Source organism: Bufo bufo, chromosome 6 (genome assembly GCF_905171765.1).
Source record: "Bufo bufo chromosome 6, aBufBuf1.1, whole genome shotgun sequence".
Taxonomy (NCBI): domain Eukaryota; kingdom Metazoa; phylum Chordata; class Amphibia; order Anura; family Bufonidae; genus Bufo; species Bufo bufo.
The window spans coordinates 110066278-110078912 of record NC_053394.1 but is presented as its reverse complement, the minus strand read 5'-3'; the positions used below and the strand labels follow the sequence as shown (position 1 = coordinate 110078912).

Sequence of the window (12635 nt, the reverse complement as noted above, 5' to 3'; positions counted from 1 at the left end):
TGTGCAATATCATTGAGTACTTTCACTCAATCTATGTGCATAAGGGTATAATATGAGTAATAATCTTTTAAAATCAACAAAAAACGCATATATCAAGAAAAACGCATATAAATCGCATATGCGTTTTCATGCAAAATATGGAGATAGTTATATGATAAATAACACTATAGATAAGAAGTAATCACTTTATGTGGATTTTTTATTTTTTTATTCTGTTTTAATAAAACATTACAACTATGAAGAATGAGGAACTGCTTCCTGCCGGGTCTTTAAAGTAATCTATAGCTGGATCCGGGTTTTCCAAGTAACTTGTAATAGGTATAAAAGGAAAGACCTTATGGTGTTTCAAACATGGCTACTGAGGAAGAGGTATGGAAACCTCGAAACGCGTTATCAGGCTTATTGAAACACCGATCGAAAAATGCAAGATACTATACTCTAAATAGTAATGCAAGGATTGTGGATATAATTAACAGTGACACAAGCGGTCGGCTTGTCAAGAAAGAAACAAGCAACCGATCTGCTGAAGGATAAGAATCACGTGATATCTCCTTAACCACGTGAGACGCCAAGCGTAACCTACGGCGGACATAGGAAACCAAGACCTTGTGAGACGCTGAGTTTGGGCGGCAGCAAGTACACAGTGATCAAGCGGGGTGAGGGCACTGACGATCGAGTGGGACGCCACCGAAATCAGTCAGACACAATAGAGCAGCTAACAGTGAGTACAAAACGGATATAGAGTCACTTTTATTGCTGCAACTAATACTGCTGTTACCAGCGAGTTATCAGTCAAGTAAGCACCAATAGCTGTAATCGAGAAGTCTGCACTACTGATCAGTGCTATTACTCCTATTATTATCACCAACTGTTACTGTCATGACTGCTCAATAAGTGATATATAAAACGCTATTTGACTGACGTTAGTGCTTAAAGGATTTATCATTTGCCTGAGCAAAAGCTTAGAAGAACTATTACTATTATTGGTGCCACTAACCATTGCTGTTGTCACTGTTACTAACTGTCACCGATTGGTACCATTGGTTCTTAAGGGACATACCAATCAAGCCCCACCATTTCTGGACTACTGCTACTAATTTAGGATTCATCATCTGAAAACGCTTTTGTTAATTGTCTGCATGGTATCTTTGTATATTACCCCCAACCACAATTTTTTACGGTGAACTTCTATTTTATCTTATTATAGGTTTTATTTAAATTTTTAAATTTTTTTTTTTTTTATATATGTATTTTAGAGTGATGTGAATAAATGATATACCTGCTTATTGATTTACAGTCATTGTTCTATATGTAACTAGATGGTGAGTGCCTGCTTACTTCACTTGGGTGAATCACTTTTTGAGCAAGAGCACCTTTCCCATTGCCACATAGAAGGTGAGCCACTATATTACTTAAATCACCGATAGGAACGCCTCCTGGACTTCAAAGCCCAAAATGAGCAGGAATTGAAATGAATGAAATACAGGTTATACTGAATCTTTTCCTACAACATTTAATATCAATCTGCTCAGCTCCTCCTGCTCTATGACATGATGCCTGTAGCTCAGACACCATGTTCAAGACGACAGATTCCCTTTAAGAAAAGTATCTGCAAACCTACTGTAAATTATAAGAACGTTAGAAGTCACCAAAGGGGCTGTGTACTTTCATTCTGAGTTAATTAAGGGCCTCCTCTGTTCCTGATCCCTTGGCCATGGTTGAGAGTGTGGAGGTTACAAAGAACGTCTCCAGTGTTGCCAAATAGATTTTCTCTTTTCTGGATAACTTATTTAAAAATCATGGACAGACAATATTTTTTACATACACATTGGAAACCTATAATAAACCCTGAGGGTATGTTCACGCAAATAAAATCCACTGCGGATTTTATCATGGAAAACGTCAGTTTTTCCCCTGTGAAATCAGCCATCAAAATGCCATCAGTAGCTTTTCTTTGCATCGCACGTGGTGGCATTTTGTCCTGCTGCTAAATTGAGATCGGCTTTTGAAGTAAGAAGTTACTTCAGAAACAGATCGAAAGGGGGTTTTGTATTGAAGTCAATGTGGAAGCAGGAAAAAACAGTAGCGGATTCAGAAGTGGTTTTAGCAGCGTTTCCGCCATGAAAAACGCTTCTGGATTATATCCCAACCAAGGACTGGATAAGAAAAATGCTGCCAAAACCTCTTCATACTCCTTAGGCCTCTTTCACACGACAGTATGGCTTTTTCAGTGTTTTGCGGTCCGTTTTAAACGGATCCGTTGTGCCGTTTTTTGTTTCCGTTGTGTTTCCGTTTCCGTTCCGTTTTTCCGTTCCGTTTTTCCGTATGGCATATACAGTATACAGTAATTTCATAGAAAAAATTGGGCTGGGCATAACATTTTCAATAGATGGTTCCGCAAAAAACGGAACGGATACGGAAGACATACGGATGCATTTCCGTATGCATTCCGTTTTTTGCGGACCCATAGACTTTAATGGAGCCACGGAACGTGATTTGCGGGCAATAATAGGACATGTTCTATCTTTAAACGGAACGGAAAAACGGAAATACGGAAACGGAATGCATACGGAGTACATTCTGTTTTTTTTGTGGAACCATTGAAATGAATGGTTCCGTATACGGACCGTATACGGAACGCAAAAAACGGCCCGCAAGACGAAAAAAAAAAAAAACGGTCGTGTGAAAGAGGCCTTAACCAGATACTCTTCAAAATCCGCCATCAAATTAGAAATCTGCCACTAAAAACAACCTGTTTTCAGCTAGTAATCTGCTACAGATTTTTCTGCTGCGGATTTTTACATGTCTACAGCCCAGCAGCCCAGAATACTGATCTGAAGACTCTAAAATGAGGATGATGATTACAATAACCTGCACAACTTATTCCAGATTGAAAAAAAATAATAATCATGGTCACATCAAATTTTTTATGGCGCCTGTAAAAAGCGCCCTATTTTTACAGACTGTCCAAGAATTTACAGTTGGCAACCCTGAGTGATTCTCGCTTTGGAGAACCAGTCCTTACCTGCATTACATAGACGAACCATTGATTCGAAAGATCATTGTGTAAGGCTACATGCACGCGAACGTTGTTTGTTTCCGTGTCTGTTCCGTGTTTTTTTTGCGGATAGGATGTGGACGCATTCATTTCAATGGGTCCGCAAAAAATGCGGGCAGCACACCATGTGCTGTCCGCATCAGTATGTCCGTTCCGTAGCCCCGAAAAAAAATAGAACATGTCCTATTCTTGTCCGTTTAGGCAATAAGATAATGGGTTGCATCAGAAGGGGCATAGATGCCCGTGATAAGAACATAGTCCTACCACTTTACAAATCACTAGTCAGACCACACATGGAGTACTGTGTACAGTTCTGGGCTCCTGTGAACAAGGCAGACATAGCAGAACTGGAGAGGGTCCAGAGGAGGGCAACTAAAGTAATAACTGGAATGGGGCAACTACAGTACCCTGAAAGATTATCAAAATTAGGGTTATTCACTTTAGAAAAAAGACGACTGAGGGGAGATCTAATTAATATGTATAAATATATCAGGGGTCAGTACAGAGATCTATCCCATCAGCTATTTATCCCCAGGACTGTGACTGTGACGAGGGGACATCCTCTGCGTCTGGAGGAAAGAAGGTTTGTACACAAACATAGAAAAGGGTTCTTTACGGTAAGAGCAGTGAGACTATGGAACTCTCTGCCTGAGGAGGTGGTGATGGGGAGTACAATAAAGGAATTCAAGAGGGGCCTGGATGTATTTCTGGAGCGTAATAATATTACAGGCTATAGCTACTACAGAGGGGTCGCTGATCCAGGGAGTTATTCTGATTGCCTGATTGGAGTCGGGAAGGAATTTTTTATTCCCCTAAAGTGGGGAAAATTGGCTTCTACCTCACAGGTTTTTTTTTTGCCTTCCTCTGGATCAACTTGCAGGATAACAGGCCGAACTGGATGGACAAATGTCTTTTTTCGGCCTTATGTACTATGTTACTATGTCACTATGTTACATTGGATTCGCAAAAAAAAAGGATGGCATCCGTGCCATGGCATCATGTAGCCTAATGCTTATTTTTTCCTGCAGTTGAGCTGCATTGAAGCTCAAGACTGTAAAAGCAGGAGCTTGCAGACAAAATACTTTATATTTCATACAGGTCCCCGAACTCCAAGGAGACTCTGAGAGGAATACATTATTCAGAACAAGACACACCTCACCTGCTGGAAAAACTTTTTGAAGGGTAAGGGTGAGCTTGTTTTTAAGTCTGCAGCAGCTGAAGTGTTTCTGATGTTCTGCAGTTTCTGAGGTTTACATTATGAGGGTCTGTGGTAGCTAAGTTGTGTATTATGAGGTTCTGCAGCAGCTTTAGTTTGTATTATAATAAACTGTGACAGCTGAGATATGCATTATGATGATCTGCAGCAGCTAAGGTGAGCATTACGATGTTTTGCAGCAGCTGAGGTGTGTATTAGGGTGTTCTGTGGCAGCTGAGGTATGTTTTATGTTCTATGACAGCTGAAGTGTGTATTATAATGTTCTGCAGCAGCTGAGGTGTATACCATGATGCGCTGAAGCATCTTAAGTGTGTATTATCATGTTCTACAGCAGCTAAGGTGAGCATTATAATGTTCTGCAGCAGGTGAGGTGTGTGTTTTGCAACAGCTGAGCTGTATACCATGATGCTCTACAGCAGCTGAGGTGTAAATCATGATGTTTTGCAACAGCTGAGGTGTGTATTATGATGCTCTGCAGCAGATGAAGTGTGTGTTTTGCAACAGCTGAGGTGTATATCATGATGCTCTGCAGCAGCTGAGGTGTATATCATGATGCTCTGCAGCAGCTGAGGTGTGTATTATGATGCTCTACAGCGGCTGAGGTGTGTATTATGATGCTCCACAGCAGCTAAGGTGTATATCATGATGCTCTGCAGCAGCTGAGGTGTATATCATGATGCTCTGCAGCAGCTGAGGTGTATATCATGATGCTCTGCAGCAGCTGAGGTGTATATCATGATGCTCTGCAGCAGCTGAGGTGTATATCATGATGCTCTACAGCAGATGAGGTGTGTATTATGATGCTCTACAGCAGCTGAAGTGTATATCATGGTGCTCTACAGCAGATGAGGTGCGTATTATGATTTTCTGCAGCAGCTGAGGTCTGTATTATGATGTTCTGAAGCAGCTGAGGTGTGTATTATGATGCTCTGCAGCAGCTGAGGTGTGTATTATGATGCTCTACAGCAGCTGAGGTGTGTATTATGATGCTCCACAGCAGCTAAGGTGTATATCATGATGCTCCGCAGCACTTAAGGTGTATATTATGATGCTCTGCAGCAGCTGAGGTGTGTATTATGATGCTCTGCAGCAGCTGAGGTGTGTATTATGATGCTCTACAGCAGCTGAGGTGTATATCATGATGCTCCGCAGCACTTAAGGTGTATATCATGATGCTCTGCAGCAGCTGAGGTGTATATCATGATGCTCTGCAGCAGCTGAGGTGTATATCATGATGCTCTGCAGCAGCTGAGGTGTATATCATGATGCTCTGCAGCAGCTGAGGTGTATATCATGATGCTCTACAGCAGATGAGGTGTGTATTATGATGCTCTACAGCAGCTGAGGTGTATATCATGATGCTCTACAGCAGATGAGGTGCGTATTATGATTTTCTGCAGCAGCTGAGGTCTGTATTATGATGTTCTGAAGCAGCTGAGGTGTGTATTATGATGTTCTGCAGCAGCAGGTTCACAGTACTGTACAGGCAATACAGCTGTTATAAAACCTATTTTTTTACATCACTACATGTCTATTGATCAGCTTTTGGCTCAGGACAAAGAACTTCCTACAGAATTGATTTGTGAAAGACATTCTGCAGGAAGAGATAAGCAGCGCCTGTGCAACACCACTCATCTCTGTATAGTTCCCTGGTAATGATAACAGAATGTGAGGATTATTATATAAGTATTATTTACGGCCATGTAAAGGCATATTTTACAGGCATCTACTTATTCCTGCAGGTTTACACTGTCGCCGTGATCACCAGCGAGTGCCTGTGTTTTGGAGGTCTGGACCCTGTATAACAGGTCACTCTGTGGCTTATTATGTGTTTCCTATCCGGCAGCCGAAGGACAGAAATATTAAAGAGATTTTTTTGGCATGACTGCCGTGGTAATTATACTGCCTTGCCAAGCTTTTCGTATGATGTGTAGAAATCCGATAAGAATTCCCTAGATAGTAAGGATTACCTGCTGAACACAGCCCTGATCACTGCTCAGCCTGACACGGACCAATTGCCTGCAGGATATGTCATCTTTCTGTACCATCCACGCCCCGATCAATAGACACAAGCAGAGATCTGGGATCAATCCACTACATATAAATCCAGTATATATACTGGCTGTCCACCTGGCCCCACCTACCAACCGTTAATGGTTTTTAAAGAGGTCCTCTGTTTATAGCAAATACATTTAAATGGATTTTTCAGGTTTCTTTGGCCAGTTCACCTAACCTGGAGTTGTTACTAACCTGTGGAAGGAAGATCTTAACAGTCCCCGCTGTGTCCCCTGAGCTCGTGCTGCGTGACTTTCTGCAGGAGTCCGGATTGGATGTGGCCACTTGTTTTCATGTTCAGCTGCATTTACTCTAATCCGGTCGGAACCTGGATGGAAGAGTGCACAGCCGGTGAGAGCACGGTGGAGACAGTGGCATCAGGGGAGCCAGGATCTGGTAAGTACTGTCTAAAAGATCTTCCTTTCACAGGTTAGTAACAACTCCAGGTTAGGTAAAATGTCTGGAGAAAATGGGGTTGTCCAAGATTTTAAAATAGATGGCCTATCCTCAGATTGGCACTGGAACTACACAACTCCATCCATTGTGCAGGCCACAGAACAGGTACCAGTAGCACATCTCCTATTGACTTCAGTGGGAGCTGTGTAGTTCTAGCACCAAATTCTGGCACTGGAACTACCCTGTGACGATGCAAGGATGCAGGGTGTTTGACAACAGCCGATTAGAGACTGGTGACCTATCTTAAGGATAACCCTTAGTATTAAAATCCTGGACAACCACTTTAACTCCTTAAAGACCGGACCTATTTTCATTTTTGCATTTTTTTATTTTTCCTCCCCCACGTTCCAGTAGCCATAGCTTTTTTATTTTTCCGTTCACATAGCCATATGAGGGCTTATTTTTTGCCGGACAAGATGCATTTTTTAATGCCACCAATTCATTTATCATTTCTTGTATTGGAAAAAAAAAAAAAAAAAATCTTTGTGGGGTAAAATTGAAAAATAAATAAAATTCTGCCACGGTTGACTGCGTTCACTGTGCGCTAAAGATGACATGAAGTCCTTATTCTGCACCTCAATACGATTATAGTGATACCAAACTTGTTTAATTATTTTTTTAAAAAATCAAAATTTTCTTTGCATCTCCATTTTCTGATAGCCATAACTTTTTTTATGTTTCAGTCTACAGAGCTGTATGAGGGCTTGTTTGTGTAATGGATCATGTGACGGACCGTGTGATGAACGCAGTGACGTCATCAAAGGTCCTATTCCTCACAGATGAAGACAGAAGAGATGCCGGCTGCGCAAACAAGTGGATTAAGGTGAGTTAAATAATTTTTTATTTTTTTTTAACCCCTCCAGCCCTATTGTACTATGCATTCTGTATTCAGAATGCTATTATTTTGCCTTATAACCATGTTATAAGGGAATACAATACAATCTACACAACCTTGAACCCAAACCTAAGCTTCTGTGAAGAAGTTCGGGTCTGGGTACCACATTCAGTTTTTTATGACACGTGTGCAAAACGAATTGCACCCGCACGATAAAAACGGAACAACGGAAAGCAATCACAGTCAAAACTGACTGCAATTGCGTGCCTACTCGCGCGGGTTTGCCGAAACGCATCCGGACCTTATCCTGACACGCTCGTGTGAAAGAGGCCTTAGGATTCGTTCACACGAACGATACGAATTTGGTCCGGATGCGTTCAGTGAAATTCGCACCATTTTGCAAGCAAGTTCAGTCAGTTTTGTCTGCGATTGCGTTCAGTTTTTTCCGCGCGGGTGCAATGCGTTTTGATGCGTTTTTCACGCGTGTGATAAAAAATTTATAAAGGTTTAGAAACAACATCTCCCAGCAACCATCAGTGAAAAACTCATTGCGTCCGCAAGCAGGATGCAATGCGGATGCAATGCGTTTTTCACTGAAGCCCCATTCACTTCTATGGGGCCAGGGCTGTGTGAAGAACGCAGAATATAGAACATGCTGCGTTTTTCACACAATGCAGAACTGATGCTTGAAACACGGACCCATTGAAATTAATGGGTCAGGATTTAGTGCGGGTGCTATGCGTTCACGTCACGCATTGCACCCGCGCGGAAAACTCGCTGGTGTGAAAGGGGCCTTAAAGGCTATGTACACCTTCGGAGGCAATTTTTGTTTAGGATTGTATTTTACTCATGTTTGGCTAAAAATCATATTTTCAATTGGCCTTTATTAAAAATATTGAGCCGTTTTGTCACAAAGGTTTAACTGGTTTTCTAACTGTGTGACTGGTATTTTCACTTTGTGCCAGTCATCTAATAACCCTTATCGCTAAACTACTGAGAGATCATAAACACTTATTTAAGCCACATTCTTATCAGTCATAGAGCAGAGATAAGGAGCCATCAGCTCTGACAAGGTCTACGCCTCATCATAAATTAAGTGCATCCTCCAGCAGTCCGTGCACCTAGATTGAAATCTAGATTTTAATCCTCATTGGCCCATTACCAACTGTCGAGGTAAAAATGCCCTGTGCGACAAAATTTTGACATATTTGCATTTAAAATGTAACAAAATGCGGTCTTGCAACTTTGTTACCACCAAAAAGTTCTGCTACGCGTGATCCTGCGAGACCCGCCACGGGAGGTCACAGGTCTCGTGGGATCACGCGCCGCAGAACAGATTTGCGGACTGAAGTGACTGAAGTTCTGAACCCATGCCCGCGCAGCCTGCAAGTATTGGAACAATTTCAAGGGGGATTGATGGGTTCCAACTTCTGTGATTAGTTTATAGTTGGGGGGTTTGTGTAATTTTAAATTAGGATGATCTGTGGGGTTGCCCAGACGGCTAGGCTCTTCACTGTAGTTATTAACCCCTTTCAGCAGTCCCCCATTCACTGTAGGGGGGCTGCTGAAAGGGGTTAATAACTACTGTGAAGGCCGCCCCTCCAGTGACGATGAGGGTGTGGCTTCATGGGGTGGGGGCGTGGCCTCACGTGGGCTCATGCCCCGGATGTCTTCAGACCCTAGCAACACCCCTGTTCATCAGAGAATGCCGGGAATCGGGCGGACACAAACTGTAGCATGTAGCTGTTTGTGTCCGTCCGATTCTCTGCTTGTCTGCTGGTATGGGGCCGGATCCCCACTGGACACCATTATATTTAATGTCGCCGGCGGACATTCTGTCTGCATCTGGCAGTGCCAATGTGTTGAATTCCGGCAGGTTGGAACAGTGGGGCACATTTACAAATACCAATATTTGTTTCCCCTTGCGCCGCTGGAGGGTTAGCCTACTTTATGACAAGGCATGTGCCTGGCCCCGACATGCCCCCACTCTGCTCCCGTCCTACCCAAATGTCGTAAACTTTTCAACACCAGCCATGCGACTTAATATTGTCGCACAGCTGGTCAAAGAGGGGATTTGCAGCAATTTTTATGTCCAAAAGTCCCTTGATAAGTAACCCCCAGTATATGTAGGTTCACTTGTCAGTCCCATGGACTGAATTGCAGAATTGGCCACAGAGAACAGCTCAGCAGTGTAAAGAATGGGGGTATCATACAGTAGTGACAGCAGAATTCTACAGTATGTAACTGCAGAGGATTTGTATCATATGCTGCTGTATTTATTCAGTGATCAGTGCCAGCACTTTTCTTCCAGGTCAGACATAGTAAGTAATGTACTGAAAGGTAAACCCCTTCAAATGTCGGTGGCTGACCCCAAGCAGAAATCAATTTTTTGAGGGGTATTAAATAGGGTTCAAGAGACTAGAAAAAAAAAAAAAGGGTCTCCTGTTCCTTTCTAGAAACAGCGCCACTGTTGTCCATAGGCTGCGTTTGGTATTGCAAGTCAGACGTATTGGATTGAATAGAACTGACTGCAATACCAGACACAGCTCATGGGTAAGAGTGGCGCTGTAAAAAGCAGTGTATACAGGGCTGTGGAAAGTGTATGATTTATTATACTCACTTATATAACGCTGACATATTGGACCAGTGGAGCTCACAATCTAAGTTTCCTATCAGTATGTCTTTGGAGTGTGGAAGGAAACTGGAGAACCCGGAGGAAACCCACGGGGAGAACATACAAAGTCCATGCAGATGTTGTCCCTGGTCGGATTCAAACCCAGGACCCCAGTGTTATACAATTATTATAATAGATGTTTAAATCACATACTGCTTGTCCTGACCAGTGCCATGCAATTGGATCTGATTGGATGGTATAAAATTAAAAATAATTTTCTGGATCTCTCTATGCTGTGTCTGGTTGCAGCCAAACTAAAGGGGATGAATTGTAGTCACAGCCTTTGGCCAAGAGTGGCGCTGTTTCTGAAAAGAGATGTGAACCCCTGATTTTTCTCACCCCATCCTTCTAACTTCCAATACAAGATGAGCAATTCTAAGTGCACCCAGATGACTACTATGCCTAGAAATGAGCGTCCCTTGCATGGTGCCTCTTGATTGAGCCACTTTCTGGACGATCACCGCGTTACTGCTGTCAGCTGCTAATGGGAAGTTTTTCTCGTAAGCTTTTGCGTTATCCCCTTCATATGTAATCACTGCAATTGCCTCTGCACAGATTGGCGTAAAATCGATGTTCAGATCATTCAGTCATCCCTATGGGAATTTATTCTCCTACACGTTTCCTATAATTGACCTAACAATATTACAAAGGTTCAGTGGAATAACCAGAAATCAGTGGATGTGTATTACCCTCCTTTTTTTAATATATATATTGCAGTGGGTCTGTATTACCCTCCTTTTTTTTTTTTTTTTTTTTTTTTTTTTTATATTGCCTGCCTTTTGATAGTGAAGGAGTTAACCACATGCGATGCCTGGCACTAGAAATGCGTGGATTTATCTCAGCCTTCTGCATTACCTATACATGAAGCATGGTACGGTATTGTCCTCGTCGTTTGCATTGAAATGCTTATATTTTCATCCGAAGAAGTGCGCACACGTAATATTAACCCATTCAGTCCCAGTGGTGGGGAGATACTCACAGCTCTGGTGACGGAGATGAACCTGTCGTAGCTAATGAGGACGATATTGAACACTGATGAGGTGCACAGTAAGTAGTCGAGTACCAACCACAGTTTGCAGACACTTCTGCCAAAGCTCCATCTTCCTGTCAGCACATAGGGCACGTAGAGGGGGATGCACAGAGCCCCTGTAGGAAGCAATAGACAAATCCTATTACTGGTTCTGACAGAGCGGGCACTGCCTGCTACAGCAACTTTCATGTATATTTATTGCTGAAATCTGGATCCAATGCTCCTTACAAAACTCTTGTATCCAGAGCAAAGTGCACTGCTGTGGTTACCAATGGCATTGCCCATCAACCCCAGCCTATGCCAGGCGTACCCACATTAATAGAACTAGGGAAGAAGATGGATACTTTACCTACTAAAAAGTCAGAGATGGCCAGGTTGAGGAGGAAGTAGTTGTTCTGGGTACGAAGACTGGAATCCACCACAAATGCCAACATGACCAGTGCATTGCCCAACACAGTGGTCACTATCAAGATCCCCATGAGTACAGCCAAAACCACCGTCCAGGTGAAGGTAAAGCTGCCTGGTAAGGCTGTGCTACCTCCATTGCTCCTCCAGGAGTCATTCATATGCCAAGTCTGCTGGGTGCTGGCCATTTCAGCCCTACAGCCGTCTCTAGGTTGACAGCATAGTATCCAATAGTGCAGTCAGTATATTGGGCATCTCTCTATAGAAGACGGCGACTGCCAAGGACCAAGGGTAGAAGAGGCTAGTGTGATATCCAGAGGCATCTGTCTCCTCATAGTCCACGCAAGTCAACTTTACAATGTGCAGAACTGCATGCCCCCTCCAGTGCCTGTGTGTGAGTGCCTAGTTATATCATCTGGCTGAAGCCATCTGCTGCCTCCACCACCTGAATCTCTACCCCTACTTCAGTAATATAGAGACACCACCTCCTGATATCTCCAATGCTGAACCGCACCTCCTCCATGCCTCCCTCCTATCCACCCCCAGCCAAAGAGCCTCACACACAATTCACACACTCCACAGCCTCTCGGGCAGAGAGAGGGGAGCTCAGTTATGAATACCAGACACAATCAGCTGGAAATCAGCTTTCGAAGAAAAAAAAAAACATCTACTTTAACCCTATCTTTTTGGGGTAGCCAACGGCAGTTCAATTATAATGATTTAATTATCTTAATATTTTTTAATATCGTGATAGATTGCAGCTTAATAATATCACCCTCCTAGTGCTGATATACAACACAATATACAGTCATGATATATTACCGATACCTTGGTGTTATTTCAGCAGAATATTCTGGTTTTGCCTCAGACCCCATGACATGTGGCCTATGATACCACAGCCCCCAT

The 12635-nt window shown here is 42.9% G+C and overlaps 1 protein-coding gene across 1 annotated transcript in view; it reads right to left on the bottom strand.

Annotated features, from left to right (window-relative positions):
• HRH3 (histamine receptor H3) overlaps positions 1 to 11917 on the bottom strand; it is a 29483-nt gene extending 17566 nt beyond the window's left edge. The window contains exons 1-2 of the mRNA XM_040438338.1: positions 11674 to 11917; positions 11274 to 11440 (exon numbers count right to left, since the gene is read on the bottom strand). Of these exons, the coding sequence (XP_040294272.1) occupies positions 11274 to 11440; positions 11674 to 11917 (411 nt within the window). The remainder of the gene's footprint in view (positions 1 to 11273; positions 11441 to 11673) is intronic.
• Positions 11918 to 12635: the final 718 nt, after the last annotated feature.